Raw genomic sequence first — 27953 nt, forward strand, 5'->3', positions numbered from 1 at the left:
TCATTTCTCATGATAACTTTTCATACTTTCTGGCTTTTTGCAGTAGGCTTGATCCAAATTTAATCACAAACAACTATTAAAATCAATAGAATTTGGGTAATTTGAAAAAAACCTTCTTTTTCTTAAGAACAGAGTAGACATGTTTACAGGCTTTCTGTTATTACAATTACTACTTATGGGAAATTTTAAGGTCATTATGAAATCAAAATACGTTGAAAATAATATGTACGCTCTAACTGTATAACAATGAATGGTAGCAAAGTGGATTGAATTAATGTTTGTTGGTATGGAATCGATCTTCCTTTCATTCAAAATCCAGAAATATGCCTAAATAACGAGAGCTATATTAATTGGAAACAATATTGCCACCCTGAGAACAATGTTTGCTGTGCGACCAGATTGAAAAATATATGTAAATAACGAAACTTAACTAGCTCAAAAATGCTATTTTGCCTGTTAACATGGGCATCCTCAGAAGAGATGAAGATAAAATGTGTATTGTTAGGCAAACGATGTAATTTATGTTCTTGAATATGATGTAAAGACACAATTGCAAAAGACCAGGTCATCCTGTTACAATCTGTTATTTTGTACCATTGCAATTTTCTACTGTATGATCACTGTTCCTGAGCCATATATTTTGGGAACTGATCTGGGAACTACAAAAATGATATTGGGAGTGGTGGGTGTTGCCTACTCCTGGTCAGAAGACTGAGAAAAAAAATTACAGCAGTTTGGTGTAATGGTTTATATGACTGGCCTACAAACCAGGAGACTAATTCTGAAAGCTAGCTAGGTGACCTTAGGCCAGTTATTCTCTCTCAGCTCAGCCCATCTCACAGGGTTCTTGTTGTCGAGAAAATAGGAGGAGGAAGGAATATTATGGATGTTCACTGCCTTGAGTAACGTATAAAGTAATAAAGGCATAATAAAAATCAAATAAATAAATCCAGTAAAGAAAATAATGTTGTCTATTGCTAAGTTGAATTGAAAAACATTTCTCATTCTTAAGTGGAGCCCCCTACTCTCTCCTATTCCCCAACTCCTCAAAGTTAGGAAACAAGCCTCGTTTCTGCCAACCTTGAAAGACTGAAATAAGTAAATATCATTTAATCACACACACACACCCAGATTCCCAGGTCTTGGAGATTAGCACAAAAGATAATCCTCACCCTCCCTCTTTCATATCTGGTAATTTAAAATAAATCATTCCCATCCACCCCCTTGTTTCATGTCAAGCACATTTATTGTTATATATAAAAACACTGATTTTTTTTTTATAACAACGTAAGGCTATCTGGCCCTTGCATGTAGTTTTAACTAGTATGAGAATATTTTTTTAAAATATTGAAAAACTGCATTCATGAAATTTAACGGAATAACAGAATATTTCTTGCCTTTATGAAAGACGAAGGATATTCTGAGCAATGGGTGGTCACTAAGCTCAGCTTGAATGTGTCAATTCTAGTTCTCTGCTTGCTATATGACAAAGATTCTTGCATTCAGAAGATGAAGTTTATAATTGGTCAGCTATATTATAAGGGAGCTCCTACTCTTTTAATGTGTTCAGACTCATTGTTTTACTCTGCCCGGTATCTTTTTCCTTTGTTCTGAGCTTTGTTGCTTCGTTTGTTCTTTCTCTGGCTCCTGAAGCAGCCTATAAAGAGAGATGCTATCTTGCTTGGCTTTCGGGCAGCACCTAAAGAAAATTAAAACCAACATTAAGTTCATCCCTTTGAGGTTGAGGATGAGGGTTAATTGAATAGGGCTGTGGCAGGAGCCTTAGCATAAAGATGACAGTTCTTTAGATTTTCTAATTCTATGTACTGCTTGATGCAAACATTTCTAGAGTCTTCATCTTGTGGGACATACAGAGATATATGGGTGGAAGAATTATATGTAAAAGAAGGGAAAATAGTGCTGGGAGTAATCCTACTGGCTATTTTCATATAATAATGATTAGCTTAAAAATAGCTTGTTAAATTTATGTGCTTGTGCAGCATGCTGACCTATAATTACTATAGAGGCTATTTGTACAATGCATTTGGCTAGTTTTTATTCCATTGTATATGAGTAGAATCTGAGGATATAAAATAACTGCTCTGTTTAGCTCAGAATTAGTTTCTCTCCATTTTTTTCCCAGAAATTCTTTTTGTGTCATTACTTGTTTATCCACATTAGAACAAGAAAGCAGAAACAGACTTCAGTCTAGTTTCACAAAGGTAGTAATCCATTTGTGCATAAACTATGTCCGTTGATTTTGGATATATTCAATGATAGATTGTGGATTCTAATAGATTTTAGCAGAAGAACCATATATTCTTAAAGGAAAAAGGTTATTTTTCAATACTTTAGGAGGTGCTGCTAGGAATTAAACCTGGGGACTTTATATGCAAAGCATGTGTATTCTGCCTGTAAACTATTGTTCTACCTTGTTAAGGTGAAGAATAAATAGAGGAAATGAGGGATAATGTTAAACCATATTTTAATTATCTTGCTGTCAGAAACTTCAAGATCTATACAGTTTAAGTAAGAAAATTAACATATTACATTTAAAAAGTTAAAAATATTTGAGCTGACAAGACATTAAAATTGTAGGGGGGCAACCTGTTAGAAGCCATTGAAATTATATTTCAAAGCCAGCTGCTGATAAAAGCTTTTTTTAGATAAATGTTTTTACATGTATCTTTAAAGCTGTGAAACTAGGACACATTTGTAGGGGGGGCAGGCGGGGGCTGTATGGAAAGTAAAATCTACTGTTGAAAAGCCTCTTTCCAGTTTCTTTAAGAGATCTTTTCCCAGAAAAATTGAGAATAAAAATATCTCATTTTTAGATCTACGTGGAGAAGATAAATCTTAAAATACTCAGGTAGTTTAGTATTGGCAACAAAGACACTACCATATCTTCACTTTAAAAATGCAGATTATCATTTAATGGCAGCAAAGAGATTAAAAATATATCAGCCCCCACTGGTGCCATCTAATGTCTGTCCCAGCCTGTGTGGCCTAGGTATTAGTAGACCTAGACAGAACTTCAGTTGAGCCTGATCACAAAGGAAAGGAGGAATAGAAGGCCTGATCTTGGCACAGGAAGAGAGGAAAAGAAATGAAGGGAATGAATGGAAGATTAAAAAAAAATAAGGAAACATTATAAAGAAAATGAAATGAAATGAAAATAAAATTATTTTCAATTACAAGGGGTACTATTGGAATTTTTGGTCTTAGACTCTAAACTGTCATGGAACATACGTAACTGCTATGCTGTATAAAGATAAGAATGTAGGAGTTGAGACTGTTACAGAACCAGAATGGAAAATTCACGAGAGGGAGGAGGGGGAATTCAGTTTTCATAGAGCTGTGAAGCTTTCAAAGTCTCTCAACCATTAATTTCAGACATATGGGACACAGTGTTGTGGTACAGAGCGTAGCATTTATATGATGGACAAATAAGCTTTAATGATGAGTCTGATATTTTTCTTCTTCAAGTGTTTTACAAAAAGTCTTCACAAGACTTTAAAAACAAAACAAAACTGGCATTGCAATAATATTTATTTTGATCTGATCTATTAAGAACACAAGGATGAAACCAAGGTCTGGCATTTCAGATACTTATGTGCATTGAATGTATCATTTCTGCCAGCTGCTGTCCACAGATTAAAGGGAGATGCATTTGAGTGTAGTGAATGGGAAGAAATCCTATCTGCACGGAGGTCAGACATGAAAGAAGTAAAAGAAAACTTAAACCTGATCTGTTAATCTAATCTAATCTAATCTGTCCATCTAGATAATGGGCAAATATTGTCTAAAGTAAGAAAATAAAATGTTAAATATGATATCTTCCTACTCCTACCCAGGAAGGAATAGGAAGATATTCTTTCTCAGGTGAGCTTTCTTTTTTCTTTTTTTTAAAGGAACCATTTTATTTGGGGGGGGGAGGTGTTTATATGCCATTTCTGTCCCAGGGGGAGTGGGACGTGACATCCTGACTACTTTAGAACTAGGACAAGAAGGCCATAATACCTTGGAATCCAGGACTGGACATCCAGGAAATATAGCAGCAACCTATCATTTAGTGGAAATTAAAGACAAATTTGGACTTTCAATTTTGCTTTGAAAACAATTTGAGTCTTGGTTATTTTATTTTTTATTTTGTTCTGCTGGCATGAATGTAACTGTGGGGAGAAATTTAAAGGTCTTCTCAAGGGAGCATATCTAGCCCATCAATTTCCATGCAATGTGTGCACTGAATGTGCCCTGTTACATCAAGCAACAACTGGAAGCCATGATTATCTCTTAAAAAATAAGAAAATACAAGGAAAACATAAGAAAAGCCTGTTTGGATCAGGTCTGTCCTGCTTAGCATTCTGTGTCGTGTAGTGGGCTGCTGCATGTATTTGAGAATCTGAAAAGCCTAAAGAGGAGGATGATAGTTACCGTATATTCCATAGTTATTTCTTCCCTGCGACTGGTACATGGCATTCTGTTTACGATTTGGGAGGTAATAAACTGCTATTAATAGCTGTTGAATACATGGTCTTTCATGAAATGTCCTTTTAAAACCATCCAAAGTGGCTGCTGTTATTTCAAACAGTAAATTCCATTATATTTAATTTAAAAAAGTATTTCTTTTTGTCTTGATACTTGCCATATTTATTTTCAATGGGTGACTTGGAGTTTAACCATTGTGAAACAAGGAAATAAATCTCTCTGTATCTGGATTATCTATGTCATGCATGACTTTTTATCGTGTGCCCTCTTACTCTTCTTCATTTCAAGTTAAAAGGGATCAGTTAGTTTAGACGTAGCCTTTCCTCATAGCTGAGCTGTTTCAATACTCTAATCATTGTAGCTACTTTTTCTTATTTCAACCTTTTCTAGTTATACAATGCTCTTTCTCAAATGCAGTGACCAGAACTGGTCAGCAATACTTTTTTATTGCTTGTGTTTCCTTTTTTAAAAGAATAGTTCATTGAATTATTAATAAAGAAGCAACGCCTAAAGCTTACATTGGTATCATCCTGAAATATCAATTTCTCAGTCAACAGCTACTCAGTATTGTTTCTGTTGAGCTCATCGTGTTCTTCTCCATCTAGACTCTCAGGTGATGATTGGTCCACGATTAAGGTATAAAATTGGGTATCATCAACCAAATCAGGAGACTAACTCCAAAGGAAGACTAAGCTATACTTTACTAAGATAGGCTACAGTAGCAAAATCATGCATGATTTCCTATGTTTTTCCTTTCCTCACAGTTGGAAGGAGGGAGAATTGGTCTGAGTATTTTTCTAATACTTTCCTACATCCCTGGATTTAAAGCAAGCTTCAGCACCTGTCGTTGTCCTAAAGACTTCTGGATATTTTCTCCAAGATAACTTCCATGGCTCCTACATGGATGATCCCTCCCAACAGTTCATGTAGATGTTAAATGAAATAAGGGAGTAAGTAGATTATTGGAGTACCTGAAGCCATGATCTCCAGTCTCCTACAAGGTCTGATTGAAATTGTCCAAATAGGAAGGATTGGAACCAGTGCAACACAATGTATATTATACATTACGTATTATATAAATATGAGGTCTGTGTCCCTTCTAAGACATCCTATCTTGAAAACTTCATTCTGCATTGTGGCTTTAATGGAACAAATATATATCCTGAACTAGGAGCAAATTGCACTGATTGCAGGGTTTTTTGTGCCTTTCAATCAGTCTTGATTCCTGGTGATTGACTGCACAAGTCCCTATAGTTTTCTTGGCAAGATTTCAGAAGTGATTTGCCATTGCCTTTTTCTTCTTAGGGATGAGAAACAATGAATGGCTCAAGATCACCCAGTTCTTTTTGTGTCCAAGGCAGGACTAGTACTCACAGTTTTTAATATTGTTCTTTTTTAATATTGTTCTTAGAAAATTTTAGCCTACATTTTAAAGTTCAAGTCTTTAGAGAGTGTTCAGTCTGATATGAATAAAAGCATGAATTGATATGTGATAAAAATAAAAATTTCTAGAAACAAATGGGATATGCATGTAATCACATGATCACAACATGCAAAGAGATTAAAATATTTATAGATTAAAATTGAATAGTGATTCAATGAGGTGATAAAGCACCTATGTAATATAGTCATAAAAACAGAATTTATCATAAGCTTTTGCCAGAAGAAATATAATTTAGCTCTGGTTACTTGTATATGACTGTTGCCCAGGCAATGTCTGTATGTAGAATGAGGAATGATAAGAGTAAATAATGGTTTATTTTCCTTGTGCAAAAAATAACACATTAATCATCTCTTACCTCTGTGTCCAGACCTGCTTTGACTGGAGAGATTCTTCCTAACTGGTTTTCTGAAATAAGAATAATTGTGCAATATTAGAAATTTATTGCTAAATACCATAAGAGGTTTTCCTCTTTTCTTTGACTAATAAGTAAACAAACAGAATGCCCCTCACCCTCTTTCTGGTTTTATGATTCATAGTAAGATTAAATCAAACTATATAAAGAGAAAATAAAAAATAAAATTGACAACCATTGTAAGAAAAAAAGTAAAATATAGTGCATTAAATAAAAATTACTGGCCTTGTTAAGCTTCTCTTATTAGTTCTGTCATATGTGAATGTTAAGTACAAAATGAAGGGAAGTAAGGTAAACAAACATATTAAGGGTTTCTGTTTGTATTGCAGTTACATGTAATTATTAACAGCTCATTTAGTGCCGTTCAAAGTTACAATAGCACTGAAAAAAGTGATTTGTGAATGTTTTTCACACTTATGACCATTGCAGCCTCCCTATGGTCACATGATCAAAATTTGGATGCTTGGCAACTGGCATGTATTTATAATGGTTGCGGTGTCCCGGGGTCATGTGATCACCTTTTGCGACCTTTAGACAAGCAAAGTCAATGGGGAAGCCAGATTCACTTAACAACCATGTTACCAACTTACCAAGTTAACAATCGCTGTCTGCTCTGGAGCATCACAGCTACATTTTGAAGAAGAGAGATTTCCCCATTTATGGAAGAGACTAGTGTATGATTGATACATTATGCTATAGAAATTATCTAGAAGGCACTTTAGATGTATGTTGGAAATGTCAAAATATGACAGGACATTTATCATGCTTGATGGACATATAAAAAAGCTAAAAAAAAAAAGTTTGGATCCAAATACATATTTTGACACAGAAGATTCAAAGATTAATATTCAATTGAAGACATTTTTTTTTCTTTTTAGGATTGATTAATGAATAAACAGCCATGGAAAATTATTTCAATGTCTGATCACAGTAGCAAGATTACTTTTGTATGCATAGAGATGGAAAGATCTGCCTCTATGGAGGTATAGTTGTGAAGTAGACAGATTTTCTGAAATAAATACATTAGCTTCTTTGATTAGAGAGAAGACATTGATTGCTGACCAGAAGTCTCTTATGAACCTTTTGTGTAAAAATGAAAAAAAAAAAAAAGAACCTGTGAATGGTTAGACAGGATCAAATATTGAAAAAAGTAGTTTGAAGGATACAGGAATTAATTTCTTTAACTTTTTTGTTTCTTTTCTATTTTTCTTTAACTTTTTTTCCCTTTTTTTGCACTTTTTTTTACTTTGATTTCTTTTTCTTTTTTCTTCACTATTTTCTATTAGCTTTATCTTCTTATTTAAAGGTTTTTAATAAAAATTATACATTAAAAAAATGCTTTTAAAAGTCTCTGACGATCCCAGCTGAGTTGCCTGATCAGCAGAGGCTTTTTTTTCTTTTAAAAGCCTCTGACGATCCCAGCTGAGTTGCCTGATCGGTAGAGGCTTTTTCTCTTTTAAAAACATTTTTTCTACAACCTCTTCAGCCATAGAAAAGATGCTTTTAAAATTAAAAAAAAGCCTCTGATGATTGCGCGGCTCAGTTGGGCATGGGGTGGGGGGCGTAAGGATGTTTGCTACCAGTTCTCCCAACCACCCGTCGCTATTGCTACTGGATCGGGTGATCCGGTCCAAACCGGGAGCATTTCATCTCTGCAATAAATGGAGTTTTGGTGAGCAACCTCGGAACATCATATGAATAAGTGTGTGTAGATATTATGGGGAGATCTCTGATATGCGTTCCAGGGGTGGGTTCCACTTACCTTTACTACCGGTTCGCAGCAGGAGTGCACATGCGCAGATCACCCATGATGAGCCTTCCGCCAGTTTTACTACCGGTTCTATAGAACCAGACAGAACTGGGAGCAACCCACCACTGATGCGTTCAGAGGGCACTGTTCCACACTATGTCTCACTATCTGCTTTGGAGCACCACAGCTACATTTCGAAGGGGAGACTGCAATGTTATGTCCTAATTCTATTGTGGCCTCATAGCTCCATAGAATGGGGCAGAGCTGAAAGGCTCTGAGGAGGGAGATTGAACAATATAATAATATAACCCATTACTTCTGTTTAACTTTCACATACCTGTACCTGTTAATATCCAAGTTTTCTGTTTCACCACCAGCACCAGGATTCTCTATTTTCTCCCTCTCTAACTTTTTTGCAATGTTCTTCTCCTCTGGGGTTTGATAGAAGGCCTCATGAACATTCTCTATTTTGAGAGGTGGTGGTTTGATTTCAGGAGTGGGGGAGCTCTTAGAACGTACAGCAGTTGGATCATTTTCTTTTTTGGTTTCCTTTGCCTGAGTAGTGGGGTTTTGAATGACAGGACAAATGCTCTTCTTCTTATTCTTCTTCTTCTTCTTTGTCTTTTTTTCAGGTGCACATTGAGATTCTCTCTGAAGAGGTGGGCTCTGAGGAGAGGAATATTTGGAGATTGAATTTTAATTTCCCTATGCTATAGTTCTGTAAACTGGAGTTGACAATTTGTAAATTTGAGATTTAACACCCAGTATAGCCTATCACTTTAACCTGAGATTTAGGCAAAGGGTTTAATTTATTCTCCTGCGGAGAATAAACTCTGCGGAGTCCTACGGAGAACTGCAGAGTTAAGGCTTTTTATGTATTTCAGCTGCCAACTCCCATACAGTATATACAAGCATAGGGGGAATGGATTTAAAATGTCCTTTGCTTCTGCCTCAGGTGTTGAATGAGATAGTATTTTTCACTTTATGTCTTTGCAGACCCCAGAAGTCTCACAGTATTTTTCAAGTAAGGTCAACACTCTTTCTACTGGGGAGTTGAGGAAGATTAAAGTATGCAATGAATGTATAAACCGGTGATGGCTAACCTTTTCTGAATCGAGTGCCCAAAGGGTGCCCGAATCCCCCCAAATGCAATTCGTGTGTGTCCCATGTATGTGCCCCACTCCCGCGCATGTGCAGCAGGGACCCAAAGACCAGCTGGCTGATGGGAGGCATGTGCACATGCACAGCAGACCTGAATTGGGCTGACAGCTCGTGTGCCCACAGAGAGGGTGCTGCGTGCCACCTCTGGCACATGTGCCGTAGGTTCACCATCATGGGTATAAACTGAACTGAACTGAACTGAACTGAACTGAACTGAACTAAACTAAACTAAACTAAACTAAACTAAACTAAACTAAACTAAACTAAACTAAACTAAACTAAACTAAACTAAACTAAAAAGGTTAAAGTGTGCAATTAATATATCGTACTCAACGTGCAGTCCTCAACCGAACTATATCCATGGAGGGAAATAAGCAGTGGGGTACCCCAAGGTTCCATTTTAGGCCCAGTACTCCTCAATATCTTCAGAAATGATTTAGATGAGAGAACTGAAGGGAAATTTCACCAAATTTGCAGATGACACTAAGCTGGCAGAAATAGCCAACACCTTAGAAGACTCAAAAGATCTTGACAGACTTGAGCACTGGGCCCTATCAAACAAAATGAAATTCAACATAGATAAAATTAAGGTTCTACACTTAAGTAAGAAAAACCAACTGTATAGGTATAGACTAGGTCAGGGGTGTCAAACTCAAGGCCCGGGGGTCAGATCCAGCCCATGGGTTGCTTAGGTCTGGCCTGTGGGGCCACCCTGGGAACAGTGAAGGACTGGCCCATGGTGCCTCTGATAGTGAAAACGGAGCTCGGGAGAGCCGCACACAGTCCTCACAAGCACCATTTTCAGCTGTGACGGCCTCTGCAACCCTCTGCCAGTGAAAACAGAGCCCAAGTTACGGTTAGGGAGCCCGTTTTCACTGGCAGAGTGCTCGGGCTACCACAGGTGTCCCCGACATGAATGATGTTCAGCTGCCCATGCCCCCCGCAGCCATGGTCCCCCGAGGTCAAACACAACCCTGATGCGGCTTTAAATGAAATCGAGTTTGACACCCCTGGAATCTTGGCTTAATCCCACCATGAGAGGGATCTTGGAGTCTTAGTGGACAATCACTTAAATATGAGCCAACAGTATGTGGCAGTAACCAGTGCAAGCCTATGCTACCTTAATAGAGGGATAGAATCAAAATCACATGAAGTTCTAATAATGCTTTACAAAGCCTTATTAAGACCACACTTGGAATACTGCATCCAGTTCTGGTTGTTGTGGCCCCGCCCTCTGAGCCTGTCCCATCGGAGGAAGAAAGCTCCGAGCATGAGGAAGAGGAGTCAGCCAGGCCTCCCTCTCCAGGCCCCTCCCCTCTGGCATTGTCTCAAGTGCCGGCCGAGGGAGAGGAGACAGCTGATTCGAATCAGAGTGATGAAGAAACATCATTCCTGGACGCACGCCTCCGAAGGCGTGATAAACGTTTGCAGCATTTTAGGAGGCGTGCTAGGGATTAGAACTGAGTCACTGGACCACACCCCAGAGACTATATAATAGAGGGTAGTGGTCAAGGATCCTTGTGACGAACAAAGCAAACCTTAGATAGTCACTAAAGCCTCGTCCGGAACTGCTGAGAGAAAGATTTAAAGTGTCGGACATTTGGACTCTTGAGTATTTATCTTTCTGTTTTACTTTGAAAATAAAGTCACTTGGCAGACGGTGTGTCTATTGCTGCCAAGTGGAAGATAAGACCTGGGTGCGTTCCAAAGTGTTTCCTTAACCCTTGACTGGCTGTGTTTGTGTATGTGTGGGTACGGGGACAGATCACTGGTCACCACAATACAAAAAAGTGTTGAGACTCTGGAAAGAGTGCAGTGAAGAGCAACAAAAATGATTAGGGGGCTGGAGGCTAAAATATATAAAGAATGGTTACTGGAATTGGGTATGTCTAGTTTAATGAAAAGAAGGACTGGGGGGGTACATGATAGCACTATTACAATATTTGGGGGACTCCTACAAAGACAAAGGGGTCAGACTATTTTCCATAGCACTAAAAGGCAAGACAAAAAACAATGGTTGAAAACTAAGCAAGGTGAGAAGCAACCTATAAGTAAGGAGAAATTTCCTAACATGTTCTACCTAAATTCAAGTAACATCTCAGCACAGCCTATGACTTTAACCTGAGGTTAAGGCAAAGGGTTTAATTTACTCTTGTGCAGGAAGAATTTCAATTTCTGTTAAGACTCTATGTCAGTGATGGTTAACCTTTTTGGTGCTGAGTGCCCAAAGCATGTGTGCATCCACACGCACAAGCAAATGCATGCGCATGTGCCCTAATCCCCAAAATGCAATGCGAGCGCCCCTGTGCATGCACCCTGTTTGCACCCCCCTGTGCATGCGCCCCGCATGGATGCATGCATGTTCCCTGTGCATGTGCCCCCCCATATGCACCCCGGTCCCATGCCCTGTTTTGGCTTCCAGGTTGGTGCAGGAGGCTTTTCAGGCCCAAAACTGTGTGTGTGTGTGGGGGGGGGGCGCTCGCGATCTCCACAGTTTCTCCCCCCCAGTGCGTCCTAGCTTTCTCCTCCATTCCTGCCTTCCATGCCTTCCCCGATCTTTGCAGTTTCTCCCCCCATTGCATGCTAGCTTTCTCCTCCATTCCTGCCTTCTGTGCCTTCCCCGATCTTTGCAGTTTCTCCCCCCCATTGCATGCTAGCTTTCTCCTCCATTCCTGCCTTTCGTGCCTTTCCCAGTCTTTGCAGTTTCTCCCATCAGCGCGTCCTAGCTTTCTCCTGCATTCCTGCCTCCCATACCTTCCCCGATCTTTGCAGTTTCTCACCCCAGTGTGTCTTAACTTTTCCTTCATTCCTTCCTTCCGTGCCTTCCCCAATCTTTGCAGTTTCTCCCCCATCACATGCTAGCTTTCTCCTCCATTCCTGCCATGGAGAGGCACCTGCAGAGGGTGGAACCTGCGGAGTTTGGGGAAGTCCCAACTCCATGATTGTGTGGCAGAGACCTGAAGACCAGCTGGCCAGCGGGAGGCACTCGTGCATGCGCGGTGGAGTTGGGCTGGGGTGACAGCTGGCGTGCCCGCAGAGAGGGCTCTACATGCCACCTGTGGCACGCGTGCCATAGGTTCGCCATCACGGCTCTTTGTATTTCAGCTGCCAACTCCTGTATATAGAAGCACAGAAAAATAGATTTAAAATGTCCTTTGCCTCAACCTCAGGTGCTGAATGAGAAAGTATTGTGTCACCTTATGTCTTTGCAGCTCCCAGAAGTCTTACAGTATTTACAAGGAGGGTCAACACCTTTCTGCTAGTTTTTGGGAGTTGAGGAAGGTTAAAGTGTGCAATTAATGTATTGAACCTTGCAGGAATTGAAGGCATCCATTTAATCTTCTAAAATTTTTACTCCCCATTTTGAGTTGTTTATTTCTAAGTTGAGTGGGTTTAGGGAGAAAAATAAATGCCATAATACTGCATCCCTTTAAATTAAGGCCATAAAATTTGACTCAGGTGACACTATATTATCCTTGGTTATTCAATATGTGATTCCTGAAAGAAACAAAAACAGCTTATTGCCACAAAAAGGTTACAGATAGCCTTCATTTAGTGACCACAATCGGGACCGACAACTCAGTTATTAAGTGAAGTGGTCAGTGAGTGAAACCACAACTGTACTTATGGTCTTCAACTTTGCTTTCCTTTACAGACCTGGAAATATATATGAGGATTAGTCACAAAGTTACTTTTTCATCACTGTTGTAACTATGAATGACTGTTACAGGAGGCAATCACTAACCAGGGACTACCTGTATTGTTTTTTGCCTTAGACCAGGGTTGTCAAACTCACGGCCCGCAGGCCGAATGCGTCACACACTGGCCACGTCCACGCCCCTTTAGTGAAGGGGGGAAAAGGCCTGATACATCACATGACAACACGAGTTTGACACCACTGCCTTAGACAGAGAACTTAGCTCAGCTCACCCTTTTGTTCCTTGTAATATATAAGGGCAGTATATCTCCCGCCTTCACTACTGTCACTTAAGAGCACAGGAAGCATCCTGCTGGAACAAGTCAAAGATCTATCTAGTCTATCCAGCATTTTGTGGAAAACAATGACATGATGCATTCAGAAAATTCATAAGCATGACAAAAAAGAGATAGACTTCTTCCACTATTGTTCTTTTGCAAATGGTCTTTAGAGTATATTTATTCTGCTACTTAATTCTTTTGCAAGCAGAGATTATCTTATAATATGGGAAGTAACACTGCATATTAAGGTGAGTGCCTTGCCTGAAATTTTGTTACAGTTCTTGATGGGAGAGAAAAGGATAAAGAGCAGTTGACTTGTATGGATATGCAAATTTGGCTGGCCTTGAGATCTTTGTTCCAATCAGATACATTCCTGAAGTAATTAACTGATTCCAATAGTACAAGAAAGTTATGTGCTTCGAAACAGAGATGCATTTTCTGGAAATTAAATATATATCTGTAAGTAAGGAGTCCATTCATTTCCAGTAAGGGAAACGAAAGATTATTTTCTATTTGTTGTGCTCCTTGATAATTCTCAGGATTTCAGAATTAATACAACTGAGGGGGATCTTACTTTAGGTTTCGGAGGTGGAACTAGAGGTGCACTATGCTTCATCAATTTTTTGTTTTCCAGCTTCTGCTGGTTGAAATTTATTTTTGAAGATGGCCGTATCATTTGCACAAGCTTGATCCAATCAGCGAAAAGGTCTTGCTGCTGATGTGATGTAGGGTACAGCTGAAGGTAGTAGGTGCGGCCAGTCACTAGTTTAAGTCGCAGCTGCTTCTTTTCCAAGTTGTGGATTGAGATCTTGACCAAGCACAAAGGGAATAACCTATGTGATACAAAATGGTTTTGAAACACTGAAGGCTTTTAGATGCAATGTACCTCAAGATAGTATCTAAAGGGTTCACATGTAGGAAAGCACTTCATGTTTCCTTATTAATTACAGTCAACTGGTTCTTTATATTTTAATAGATGGGTCTTCATATGGATCAGTATCTTGTGCTGCTCCTTTTAAGTTTCAATATTTTAGGAGTAAACTAGATGACCTTGATGGAGAGATAGAGAATTTGTTGCTTAGACAAAATTTGCTGAAAATTTTTAAAATCCTCAACAAGATAATATTTGGAAGTAGTTCAGGCAGGTGCCTAGCTTATTCATTGAAACATAAGAAGGACAAGGAGATACAGAACACGGATATAAGAGAATATTTTAGTATTTCAGAGTTAAGCACTGATGATATTATCTAGTATGGTAACAAAAGGACTGCAAAAAAGCCATCAAGCTCACAAAATACAAGTACTCCATGGATCAAAACAATTAGACTTTCAAGATTATTATATCAGTCTCAATAAATGTGTTTTAGCCTACTGGTTAATTAGCTGATTTGGAAAAACATTTGTTATAGAAGCTAACATCAATCTTGCAACTCTCATTATTTCTGTACCTCTTCCTCCTCCTTATAGTTCAGTATATTAGGGATAAACAGCTTCCAAATGTTATCTTGCTGTAGACATTAAAAATTATTCTGCCCCTTTTGCCTAAGGTGCAGGTCCTATTTATCTATAACAAGGTTGTCTTCCTACTCCATTCTATGTATAGTTTTAACAGGGTATATAATGTTTTGAAAAAGGCATGTGCAAAATTTTAGGGACCTGTTTGATGAAAATAGCATTTGGGTTCCTAATAATTTTTTTGCTTTGGATCTTGCTTGTTCCAAAAGTCTGCAGTTGCTAAAAGGAGTTTGGATTAGAGTTCAGAATTAATTCTACACTCTCCTATTATTTGTTCAGAAAGGCAAAAATACTGTAAATTACAGAAGAATAAAGAAAGAGTTAATTTTCTTCAGCTAGAGCAATCTAAGGCATGGAACACATGGTATCTTTAACCTTTTACAAGATTTACAATTCATAAAGCAAATTGATCTTGAATTTCTATAAAGAGAAATTGCTCTATTATTATTCCATCAAATCCAAATTTGTATTGTGTTAACATATTATAACTGTATAACAATATTATACTAATCCAATGGTAGATATCCAACCCGGTGCTGCATATAGATTAAGGGATTATTGAATCAGATCAAGTACTGGTGTATTCCTTCCAGTCATATTGTATATTAAAAGGGTGTATTTTGTACTGGCTCATGACTAAAACAAAATCGCTTTTGTTGTTGTTGTTGTGTAAAAAGAAAGAAGTCCTCCTTACTGCATGCACTGAGCAATCTAGTCATGAAAGATAGAGTTTGGGAAAGAACATCAGGGGCAAGGAGGACCTCAGCAGGCCAGATGATAAGATCTTGATGGACAGTTCAGAAGTTACTATCTTAGAATGTCTTAAATATGGAAGATTATACTCTGGAGAAGAGTGTGACTCACCTTTTCAGTTCCAATTTCCCTGGGAGGGGCTGATGGAATATGGATGTGGATTTTGAAATATGTTCTTCAGATGAGACAATAGAGCTTGCCAGAAGCAGGGTGTTAGGGATCGGCAGCGTGGGAATGGTGGAAGTCACTCCAAGTGTAATGACTTTCTTCTTATTGTGGACATTAATTGGGTTACCTTCTTTATTGATCTAAGTCACATGATAAAGATTTATGATATTTATATTATATTACATTAAAATATATTATAGATACATTAAAATAAATTATTATAGTCATTACATATAAAATATTTAAGCCTTAAGGGTTTATATTTATGCAATTTATCCAACTCCTCAATCCAGATAGATTCTAGGCAGTTTATAGAATCTCTTTGCAAGCCACCAACTATTATCAAATGATCCATGCTACTAAAAAAGCTTAAGATGTGAAAATGAAAGCAAACTTGTTTTGATACATGCGTGATAGCACAAGGGAGAGTGTTAAAAACATATTAAGGTGGCGTGATAACCAGATAATACAAGTAAAAAAAAAGAATAGAAGATGATGGCTTGTAAAGTATACACAGTGGGGAGAAGACTGGTTCTCAAACAATGCCAATTTTAATGATACTGGTATATATAGATATATAGATTTTTTTTATTAAAGCAGTTTTTTACACAGAATAGGAACAGTACAAAATTTTAAGTTAAAGATAAGACAAATGGGAAAAGTAATGAAAAGTGAGCAAGAAATGAAACGAAATAGAAAAGAGGTGAAAAAAGAATAATACTTCCAATTTTTAAAACAGTGATTATAAGTACACTTATATTTTACTTTAACATGATCCTGATTTTTGAAACTTGTTATCCTTTCCTTTTATTGCTTTTTAAATAGCTTTATTCCTGCCCAGATATTAATCAATCTCTCAACCAATAAATAGAGAAACATGTCTTATCTGGGGGGAACTGTTTGATACTATTATTATTAAAATGTAATCTTCATTTCGATTCACAATCTAGGACTGGTAATAACTTAATAGTGCAAGTGCTAACCAAGGTCCTAAGAGCTGGTTTTTAAAAAATTATTATTATTGCTATTGTTGTTGTTGTTGATGATGATTTAATCTTCATTTCGATTCACAGTTTGGGACTGGTAAAAACTTAATGGTTCAAGTCCGAACCAAGCACCTAAGAGCTCTTAAGGTAACGTCTGATTATATAGGCAGTTCCGAGTAAGGTGGTTTTTTGCAAAGTCAGAATATTCGGGTCTGATAAATTCAAAATTTCCATATATCTAGGCAACCCTTTGGGTATTGCTTCAAGGGCTCTTATTACTATTAGTACAATCATTGATTTCCTCCTCCACAATTGCTCAACTTCAATTTGCAGACTGCAGTATTTCATTATTTTTTCTAGATGTTTCTCTTCAATTCATGCATTACCTTGAAATATCAATGAACCAAACTTTTTTCTTTTCCACAATATTGATGTCAGGCATGTTGTGGGCCAGTTGTCTGTTTATTTGGATTCAAAAGTCCCACAGAATCTCAACCTGTTCATTTTCAAGAACTTTGTCAATTTGGCACCAAGTACTTTTTGCTGCATTTAAATTATTGTTGTTATTATTGTTGTTATTGTTATTAATTATCACACAGTTAGCCAGATATTCAGACTGGATTTAGCATTTTTGTCTACCTATCAAACCCTTACCAAGGAGCTGGGATAGGCAGATCTGGATGTTTGATGGTATCACAGATATCATTGCAGGATGGAAGCTGTTCCCAGTAAAGCCGCCTTTTGCAATTGACTGATGGCGAATTTGTCAATACTAATGGTATTCAAGTGGTGCTCCAGTTGTTTTGGGATTGCACCCAAGATGCCTATTACTATTGGCACTATCCTTGCTTTCTTTTACCACAATTGTTCTATTTCTATTTGTAGGTCTTTGTATTTTATTATCATCTCCAGTTTTTTGTCTTCTATTCTGCTGTCTCCAGGCACTGCCACATCCACTATCCAGACTTTTTTGTCTTTCTTATTGACAATTGTTAAATCTGGGGTGTTAGGTGCTTGTCTGTTGCTTCTACCCTGTGACAATATCTGTAACACCATCAAACATCCAGATCTGCCTATCCCAGCTCTTTGGTAAGGATTTTATAGGTAGACAAAAATGCCAAAGTTAGTCTGAACATCTGGCTGACTGTGCCGTGATAAATAACAATAATAATAATCACCCTGCTTGGAATTAACACTCAGATGTTAACTTAACAGCTCTTAGGTCCTTGGTTAGGACTTGTTAGGAGGTGTTAAGTTTTTACCAGTTCCAAACTGTGAATTGGATTGATGATTAACAACAACAATCACCACCACCACAACAAAAAACAGAACTAAGTAGGAAGAGGCTCTCTTCCTACTTAATGACCCTCAACTTCCTTCTGTCCATGCCTCAGAAAGCTGCCTATCCTTGTTTATTTAAACTATACGTTTCATAATTCATACCACTATTCATTTTCAAACCCAGTTTTGGATCCAATCCCATGAAAAGATAGTAATGGTGGTAGAAAATATGTTATATATGAAAACCTCATCTGACTCTGGACTGAAACCAGACTTAATTGTGCTTAGATTATTAATACATTTCATTGATTGTAATAACTTTGTTCTAAACTGACAAATAATGCATTCAACTTTCGGATTTTAACTCCCAAGATGAGCTCCTTGGAAATGAAAAATGGAAATGTTTACAAGTGACTGGAAGGACTGGAACTAAATGGCCAGTGGATCACATTTTGTTTGATGGTTTCCAAATTGTACTGGTTTGTAATAATCACAAGCAATTAATTTCTCTTTATCTGGTATAAAAGATAAAGTATAACTTTCAAGCAGGATTATGCTTTAAGAGCCTTTCCTTGTTAGAAATTAAATTATTCTCCTAACTATATAAGCTGTTTTACCTTTGACTCATTTCACCTCCTTTCCCCCAAGCTCTCTATGAGAGAGAAAGTACTTACCTGGAAGAAATCACTTTCAAACATGGGGGAATACTGAAACATCTCATATTCCCCCTGCCGTAATAAGCATTCGAGTGTCTTCATTCTTCTGTAGAAAAAGCTCTTTGCGCAGGTTGTTTCAGGCCCAACACCTCAAAGCTCTTAAAAGGGAAAAATGCCATTCAGAAATGAGGCTAATCTGGAATCCAGATTACTTGCAAAACTTGATATTAATTTAAGGCAATAAAATTTAAAGTTATATGTGAAATACTTTGAAGTGCAAATGAAAATGACTTTTCCAAATTTCTTTTGAGTTCAAATTGGAATATTTTGCATTTCTTGGAATCCTTGGAACATTTTCCATTTGAATTTAAAACTTTTTCATCAATGACATAGGTATTGAAGTATATAAATTATAATTTGAAAGTATCATTTTACCTATTATTTAATTATAATCATAATATTTTTAATACAGAAAACTTAAATTTGCCATGAAAAAACTTCCTTTCCATAACACTATTGAGAATTATTCACTTAATAAGTTAAAAAAGCAACAATTCTTTGTAGGGATGCTTATTGTTTATGCAGTAGAGTTGGAATTGTTTATTTCATGCATTTGTATTTTCCCTCAGGGGAAAAAAAATAAACAGAGCCATTCAGAACAGTAAATTTGGATCTGCATTGCAGGATCATCCCAGGATGCTTTAGATTTGCTGCTCTAGGGAGCAAAAGATACTTTCCCTCCTCCTGTAGTCATTTCATGATATTCCCAGATCAGCCTGAAGCTGGTTTCTTATTGTATTGTATGTAGGTCTTTGGTTATTCGGGTCTTCTCCCACGTAAAATTGGAAGTGTCTTGGCAACGTTTCGACGAAGTCTCATTCGTCATCTTCAGGCTGGTGTTCTCGGCTTCGTGCTTCCAGGAGCAATGTGAGATCGCAGCTGTCTCTTCCTTTTAACTGCTAGTGGGGGTGTGAGCTGATTGGGTGGGAACTTGGCTGTGTTCTGATTGGGTGGAGGTGTGTTCTGATTGGTTAGGGGCTTGGCTGTGCTCTGATTGGATGGGGGGTTGGTTGTGCTCTGATTGGCTGAGGGTGTGTTCTGTTTGGGTGGGGGCTTGGTTGTGCTCAGCTTAGTCTGAGTTGCAGGGGGATTTGAGCTGGTGAGCTGCGTTGTTGTTGTTTGGCTTCGTGTTTGTGGCCGTGCGAGCTCTTCATGGTGGGTGTCAGTCTGCCTCATGTATGGATTGGAGGGGTTTAAAGTGGCTAATGATGCAGCTGCGGTCTGGCTTCTGGTCCTTGGTTGTGGCTCATTATCAGTGTGGGTTTGAGTCTGCTTTCTGCATGGATGTGTGGTGGTGACATCCTGTGTGGCTCTCGTGAGTGTGGGTCTGGTGTCATTTGTCGTGTTAGGGACTCGTTTGTCAATAAGGGCGGGTTTCCAAATGGCTGGTAGGCGGGAGGTATCATCTCGTTTGTTCATGCTGTATGGGCGTTTTTCTATCTCGATGGCTTCTCTGATTATTCTGTTGTTAAAGTGTTCAGTTTTGGTGATAGTTCTGGTCTTTTTAAAGTCAATATCATATCCTATGGCTTTAAGGTGTTGGACCAGGGAAGAAGTTGGTTCCTCTTTTCTGACTGAGTTCTTGTGTTCTTCTATGCATGCACTTATTCGTCTGTTGGTTTGTCTGATGTATGTGGTGGGGCAGGTGGTGCATGGGATTTCATATACTCCTTGATTTTCTAACTCAATTTTGTCTTTGGGGTTCCTTAGGATGGTGGATATTTTTCGGTTTATGCAGAATGCTGTCTTGATGTTATGTTTGTGGAGGATTTTGCTGATTCTGTCTGTGGTGCCTTTTATGTATGGGAGGAGGGCTTTGCCGTTTTCTTGTTCTCTGTCTTGGATTTTAGTGGGGGTTTCTTTTTGGATTAGGTTGGTGATCTTATTTCTTTGGAATCCATTGGATGTTAGTACGTTAGTGAGAGTGTGTAGTTCGGTTTTTAGGTGTTGTTCGTCAGCTAAGCGTTTTGTTCTGGAAATGAGTGTCTTGGCTACAGAGTTGATCTGGGCAGGGTGGTGGTGTGAGAGTGCGTGCAGATAGCGGTTTGTGTGTGTTTTCTTCTGGTAGATAGTGTGTCCTAGGGAGCCATTGGATTTTCTGTAGACTAAGACATCCAGGAAGGGAAGTTGTTTGTTCGCTTCTGTTTCCATGGTGAACTGTATTTTGGGGTGTAGGCTGTTGAGGTGTGTGAGGAAGTTGTCCAGTTTTTCTTTCCCATGTGGCCAGATTATGAAGGTGTCGTCCACATATCTGAGCCAGAGTTTGGGTTTGTGATCAGATTTTTCTAGAGCTTGGGTTTCAAAGTATTCCATATAGAGGTTGGCAATGACAGGTGAGAGGGGTGATCCCATGGGTGCTCCTTCTGTTTGTTTGTATTTCTGTCCATTATAGATGAAGTATGTGTTGGATAGGCAGTGGTTGGTCAGATCTAAGATGTGCTTGGGGGGGGGGGTGTTATATTTGTTTTGAATAACTGTCAAGGCTTCTTTGATTGGTACTTGGGTGAAGAGGGATATGACATCGAAGCTCACAAGTAGGTCACTGGGCTGTAAGTTTTGTTGCTTTATGATGTCTATGAACTGGAATGAGTTTTTTACGTATGAGGTGATGGATTCTGCATAGGGCTGTAGTTGTTTGGCGAGAAATTTGGCTAGGTTTTGTAGAGGTGAGCCTATGGAGCTAACTATGGGTCTAAGTGGGGTTCCTTCTTTGTGTATCTTGGGGAGACCATAAAGCTTAGGGCATCTGGAAAATATATATATATTTTCTTGTTAAAGGAGATTGTAACGTAAGAAACACCTTCAATCAAATAAGTTACTTGGTACTCAGCTAACTGTCCATTGTCAAGCAGCCATTTCATTTGAAAAATACATGAAATAAAATAGGTCCTTCTTAGTCATGTTTGGCATACTAAGGCCCTCAGCTTCATACTTTCTTTCTTTTCAGCAGGGTTGGATTCACTTCCGTGAGATTCTCAGGAGATCTGATTTCCACATTCTCCCATTAAGAGTTGCTTATAAATCTCTGAAGTGAGTAAGTGGCTTTGCAACTACCACAGTAGCCCGATGTCACTTTTAGAGTATAAGAAAAGGAGACCTTGGATTAATGGGATTTGTCTAGCAGTGGCCCCCTAAGTAGCAGCCTGAACATGCTGCTGACTCATCTTAGATGTGTCATTCAGTGAACAGCAAAAATATGTGGGTTTTTCTTCCAATCAGAGAAGTTGTTGCTAAATTTATTTCAAGATTGCAGCTTTTAGCAATTCTATTTTTTACTGTGGGCTCTTTCATCAAAACTATTTTGTTACAATTAATATGTGATTATTTTTAAATGTAATTTCATCAGACTACATTTTTATTGGAAAATTAGGATAGAACTCCAATTTTGAATTTCACAATTGAGTAAGTATATCTACCCTGGAAGTTCATTTTGATTTCATGTTCATTTAAACTACTAATTGCTAATTTCTTCTGATTACTAATTTTATATGACAGATCTTCATACTTTCATTTCATTCCCAGACTGTTACTGAAATGTTTTAAAGCAGGTATATTCAATCTGCAGCCCACAGGCCACATGTGGTCCTGAACATGTAGCCCCACAACATCATAAATATTCTAACATTATTATGAGATTTATATACATTAACAATAATTCATATTTAGACTTCTGGCTGACATCGCGGTACTATGGTGTTTCCCTGAAACTAGGACCTGTGGATAATAAGCCCAATTGTGCTTTCGAGCGCATGCGCTAAAATAAGCCCCCCTGAAAATAAGCCCCCCCCCAAATACTTAGATGCATTCGCAGCTACTGTGCAAACAACACAACCTGAGGAGGCAAGGCTGAAGAGGGGGAAAAGGGAGGGGAAACATGCCCCACTTCTCTTAGTGGCGGCTGCAAAGAGCGGCCACAAAAAAACTCTTGCCAGCCTTAGCCCTGTTGACCTGGGACTGGGGGGAGGGGGACTGGTGCCAGAGCTCCGAGCAGTGGCCGGTGCAGGCTGTCTGCGCAGCCATGAAGTGGGATTGGCATGGCCAGTTCTTGCCCACAGCATTGCTGGTGAGGATCGGGTCAGAGCTGCTGCCGCCCGAGATCAGCAGGCCAAATTCGATGAGCCAGATGCACTGCTGCCACTCAGGAGAAGAAGAGAGAGAGGAGGCACTGCAAGGGAGCCTATTTCTCATGTTCTTCTCTTCCCGGGCAGCAGCAGTGTGTTCAGCTCCCCAAACCTGCGTGAATGACAGGTGCATGTGGGGCATGTTCCCCCCCTTCACCTCCCACCTTACCTCGTGCTGTTTGCAGGTGAAGCAACAAAAAAGCTGCTGGAGGCAGTAGCCTGAGAGGCACTGGCAAAGCAGCTGGTTGATGCTCTGGCACCAGTCCCCCTGTCACAGGCCAAGCTTTAGGGGCCTCCTGTACCTCAAAAATAATAAGACCCCCAATAATAAGACCAAGGCTATATTTCGGGGGTCAGTACCAATCACAAGAAACAGAGCTCTCTGTTCCTGTGCTGGCTTCTCCCTGTTTGTGGGCTCTGAAAGGAGCCAAAGCCGCTTTGTAGGGGCAGCGAAGCTAAGGAGGGGCACTCTGAGATGTCACAGGAGAGATCACAACTCTCCTGCTGAACCCAGGGGCTTTTCCCCCTCTATGCCATGGTGAGAAGAGGCAGTCTAAGATGTCTGCCACAAAGCTGGGACATTCAAAGAACATCTAAGATTTGTGCTGGAGCAGAGTTGGTGAATAGTGTCTGGAACTGGGTGAGAAGAATCCTTTTTATTCAAATTTTAACCCCAAAAGAATATCCAGGAAAAGAGAGGCTCATAACTATTTTTAAAAGCAGCAGCAACTTAACACTCTGAGGAAAATTCCAAAACTGAAGGAAAAAGAATTAAAGGGGAAAAGGCAAAAGAAATCATTAAAAAGACAGAAAATTGAACTTTTAAATTGGATAGGTGTTGTTTTGGATAGGCATTTTGAAATGCTGGAATTATCTACTTAAAAAATTAATATTATTTTTACATTGTGGAAAACTGGAAAAAAATTGATTAACATTGAAATCTAATCTAAGAGTGCCACCTGCTGACGAAAGGAAGTATAACACACTCCCAAAATCTTGGAAATATTTGATTACAGGAGACTTAAATGTGAGAATAAGAAAGACACTATCATTAAAATGACCCCTGAAGATTACAACACAAGACAGAATCTATAGTGGGATTTAAGGAGCTTCTGGAAAACATATGGGACTATCCAGAGGAACAGGTTGATCAATTTGGGATACAAAGAATTAAAAATATTGAATTTTTTGAGAAGTGAGTTTAGTCTTGAATATATGGTTTTTGGATTATTGGACAAAAGAGGGACACAATAAAATTTAATGAGATGCTTCATCAAGAAGAAATGAGTGGAATCTGGGAAGAGATAATGGCATTAATTCAAAGTACAAGGGATACTGATAAGAAACCACAAGGAAATTATGAACTGAACTGAGGGCATAGATGAAAAGCTGGAAAATATAATACAAAGGACAATGAGTGATTAAGAGGAAGAGGAGGAGCCAAATGAAAGAGTAGATGAAAAAACAGAACAGACAAAACAAATGAAACAAGATGATAAGAAGGAGATAATAACAAAAATAATAAGGATTGAAGAAATAAGCAAAGGAGAGAATATTCTAAGGGAATTAAAAAAGGAACCGGAGAACCGGTTCAGAAGATTTTTCTGGAAGAGAGATAGGGGCAAGAGTAGATATTTTGAAAGCTAGACAATGGAAAAGGGCAGAGAAGGGAGCAATGTTTAAAATGAGTAGTCAAGATGTGGAAGATCCAAGAAAAGAATATGGGAGGTAAGCTAAGAAACAAACAATTAAAGCTTTGAAGTAGGTAAGAGATGATGGCTAGAAAGGGAATATGTTTAAATATAGTAGTGGCATAACCAAAAGTTAGAATAGGGATGGAAACTAGAGGGAAGGGGATTAATAAAATACACATTTTATATAATAAGGAGAAGTAATAATAAGAGGGGGAATCAGAATTTGAATGTTGGTTTTATCAAATATGTTAAAATAATATGGTGACTGGCACAAAAATAATATATTGAACTATTGAATAACCAAATAATGAAAGATTATAATCCAACATGAATATGTGCATACTTGCCAAATGTAACAAATATAATTATAATATTTTATTTGTATTAAAATGTATGACATGTAGAATATGGTGATTGGCATAAAAATAACATTGAAATTTTGAATAACTAAATAATGAAAGACTATAATTTAACATAAAAATGTGTATTATTATAAACAGAACTATATAAGCTTGTTAAATGTGATAATTGTGATCAATACTGTTCTATTTGTACCAAAATGTATGACACTCAGGTGCCACACAGTTCACGCATTGATATGTTTTTTAAAAATAAAAAAATAAAGAACTTGAAAAAAAACCCAATATTACATATTTTATATATGGCCCAAGACAATTCCTCTTTACTCAATGTGGCCCAAGCAACCCATGTTTTAAAGTCATCTTCAGTGAGTTCAATTTTAAAATGAATGTATCTTTTCTTTTATGTACACTGAGAGCATATGCACCAAGACAAATTCCTTGTGTGTCCAATCACACTTAGCAATAAAAAATTCTATTCTATTCTATTCTATTCTATTCTATTCTATAGCTTTCTTCCTTTGCTAACAATTTTTACTTGAACATCATTTAGCACGCTGCTTGGATAATGTTGTTATTGATATGGTAGGATCTCTCCAGCTTTTCTTGAACAGTTTATTCTTCTCTGGGCAATCCCGCTCCCCTCCAGTCACTGGGCATTGCAAGCCAAGGCTATTTTGGCTTTAATTGCAGGAGGGACTGGATACCTGGTCTGTAGAGAGATTTCTACTTGTATAATACTTGACCATTGCTTCTCCAAGCCTCTGTATGGGTGTCAGGTTCTATATGCGTGTCTTATAAATGCTAAGCATAAGTTTAGATTTCTTTTGAAAATGCAATAAACCTGCATTTTAAAAACAGAATTAGCACTCTGTTGAGAAAATGCTAGTCTAGAACTGTACTGATGGTTAACTTAAACTGAGAAAGAAAGCTGAATTCTGCCATTTCCTTCTGCCATTTCCTTCTGTTTTCGCTACAAAGGAGCCCACATAACTACCCTATTTACAGGTTTATCATATATAGGAGTATTATTTTGCCTCCTACAAAAGCTACTCTTGGATCCTCCCTCCATCATTTTCCCCTGTGCCTATTAACCCAGCTCATAGGTAACAGCCACTAAGGAGGGTGGAGGGTGACGTGGGAGGAAGCTCCCCTGAACTTTCTGCTTGACATTGCTGCTTCCTTCTGCGTTATCCTGCATACTGTCACACTGTAACTTGACATACTGTAACTTGTCATTCAGGCTATTTCTAGGTTTAGTGCTTTTAAAGCAGCAATAAACCTTTGTTCAGAAATATCCTACCAGATCACAAGTGGAGTACACCTCCATGTTCTAAAATGGGCAAAGTGACCGATAGCTAAACCTGCCATTCAAAGAATCATCTACACTTACCCAGAAAAGCCATTGGTTCCATTTTTTTTCACTACTAAGAATAAATAAGGTCAGGGGAATCTATCAATCACTTTCCTTAACTTGTTCACATTAAGTTGTAAGGACATCACATATTTCTGCCTCATTGCTGAGGCATAAGAGAACTTGGGCATCAGGACAATAAAATTTATGCCAACCCAAGGACTGGTGTGTTGCAATTTAATGTGATTCTCTAGCTGTGTGTGTTATTTGTACTGATTTTTTTGTGACATCATTCTTAACTTCATGTTTAGGAATCCCTGCCTCTTTCTCCAAATAACTACAATTCCCTAAAGATGGATGTTGTCTATAATATGTCTTTTTAATTAGACATAATGTACTAGTTTACTTGATACATTTTATGATTGAGCAAAAATTTGTATATACTGTAGGTATTCCATGTGAGAAAGGCAAGCTTTTTAATAGTTGAGATATATTTATATATATGTGCTAAGGTCAAAAATTAAAAGATCTTTTGTAGTATTAACTTGATGTATGTGATTTTAGCAACTTGAAATTTTGAAAGAAATTTTCATTTCAGTAGCCTCTGTCTGCTATTGTCTGAACATCTCTGTTTTGGGATCATCAGACTAAATGTTTAAATCTCTTTTTATTGTCCAGACTTGAGTTTAAATCAGTGGTGGGTTGCCCCCGGTTCGCACCGGTTCTATAGAACCGGTAGTAAAACTGGAGGGAGGCTCCGCCCACTGACCCTGACGTCATGAAAATGCTTCTGGGCATGTGCTTGCACAGAAGAGCGGCATGTGCATGAGCGAAGAGCGCGCGCATGGCACCATTGTGAACCGATAGTAAAGGTAAGTAGAACCCACCCCTGGTTTAAACTTCAATGATTATTAATCAATTATTAATATTAAATGAAAAAAATAAACTTTAATCAAGCACAATGTGCCTGCATGAATATACAAAGTACCTTTTGTTCATACCTGAATTACCACAGTCAGCTCCCCCCAAGGAGATGTTAGAAGGTTCACTTTCCAAATAGACTTAGTATTTTAAGCAGCTTGTAGTCACTGCATGTTTTTTGTTTCAAAACTCTTGTTCTCTTATTCTTAGTGTTGAGAACCTACACTTACCTGTGCTCTCTTAATTTATGTTGTGTTGCCTTATCAGCTGCTGACACTCAGAGGCCCTGGTTCATTGCCCCCCTACTTTGTCACACAGAAGCTGTTTTATGACATCACTAATATCTTTATTATCATTTTAGTTAGGCATTTTTTCCTGGCTTGCAAGTAAAGAATTAGGACAGAGACATTATGGACAAATAGAGAATTTAACTTAGTTTATTGCAGTTTTTCTGTCCAGAGAAATATAATGACAAAGTTCAAAATCCAGTAATAATATTATAATGATTTAATATGTGATGAAAATTTTAGATTTCAGTGTATAGATTTCATTCTTAAAAATCACTCAGATGTGGGACTTTAGGGACTTTGAGCTTGAGCGTACTTTATAATAAGGCTGGTGCCTTCTGGACTGCCTTATCTAGGGAGACAATATAGATTCTAGTCCTGACATACCTTTAATAGATGATCTATACATCATCTATATTAAAAAAAAATGGAATTTTAAAAGGTATTGGTTTCTTTTGATGGAATAAGCAATACCAACCTTTCCTATTTTCTAGTACACATGACAACACTGTTTTTGCTGGTTATTATTACTGCAGGCTGTAGGAAAAAAGCCAAATAGTAATAA

General features: G+C 38.1%; 2 protein-coding genes across 5 annotated transcripts in view; one reads left to right on the forward strand and one right to left on the reverse strand.

The window, feature by feature from the left end:
- The window catches only part of ASIC2 (acid sensing ion channel subunit 2), a 567697-nt gene that overhangs the window by 115224 nt on the left and 424520 nt on the right, over window positions 1–27953 (forward strand). The window lies entirely within an intron of this gene.
- Window positions 1225–27405, reverse strand: LOC117664603 (uncharacterized). Its single transcript, XM_034415696.3, has 7 exons — window positions 27332–27405; window positions 18611–18750; window positions 15613–15809; window positions 13808–14066; window positions 8432–8760; window positions 6288–6337; window positions 1225–1699 (listed from the first exon to the last, which is right to left on the reverse strand). Exons 2-7 carry the CDS (start codon window positions 18692–18694, stop codon window positions 1581–1583), a joined length of 1038 nt encoding a protein of 345 aa, XP_034271587.2. The 5' UTR covers window positions 18695–18750; window positions 27332–27405; the 3' UTR covers window positions 1225–1580.

The sequence above is a fragment of the Pantherophis guttatus genome, chromosome 4 (genome assembly GCF_059756535.1).
Source record: "Pantherophis guttatus breed Tessera chromosome 4, ASM5975653v1, whole genome shotgun sequence".
Classification (NCBI taxonomy): Eukaryota; Metazoa; Chordata; class Lepidosauria; order Squamata; family Colubridae; genus Pantherophis; species Pantherophis guttatus.

What these genes read in the sequence shown, in the direction of transcription:
- LOC117664603 (XM_034415696.3), bottom strand. Translation starts at nt 18,694, where the DNA reads ATGAAGACACTCGAATGCTTATTACGGCAGGGGGAATATGAGATGTTT. An exon ending in TTGAAAGTGATTTCTTCCAG is followed by an intron (nt 15,810 to 18,610) that starts GTAAGTACTTTC and finishes CATGTGACTTAG; the next exon opens with ATCAATAAAGAAGGTAACCC. An exon ending in TTGGATATTAACAGGTACAG is followed by an intron (nt 6,338 to 8,431) that starts GTATGTGAAAGT and finishes TTCTTATTTCAG; the next exon opens with AAAACCAGTTAGGAAGAATC.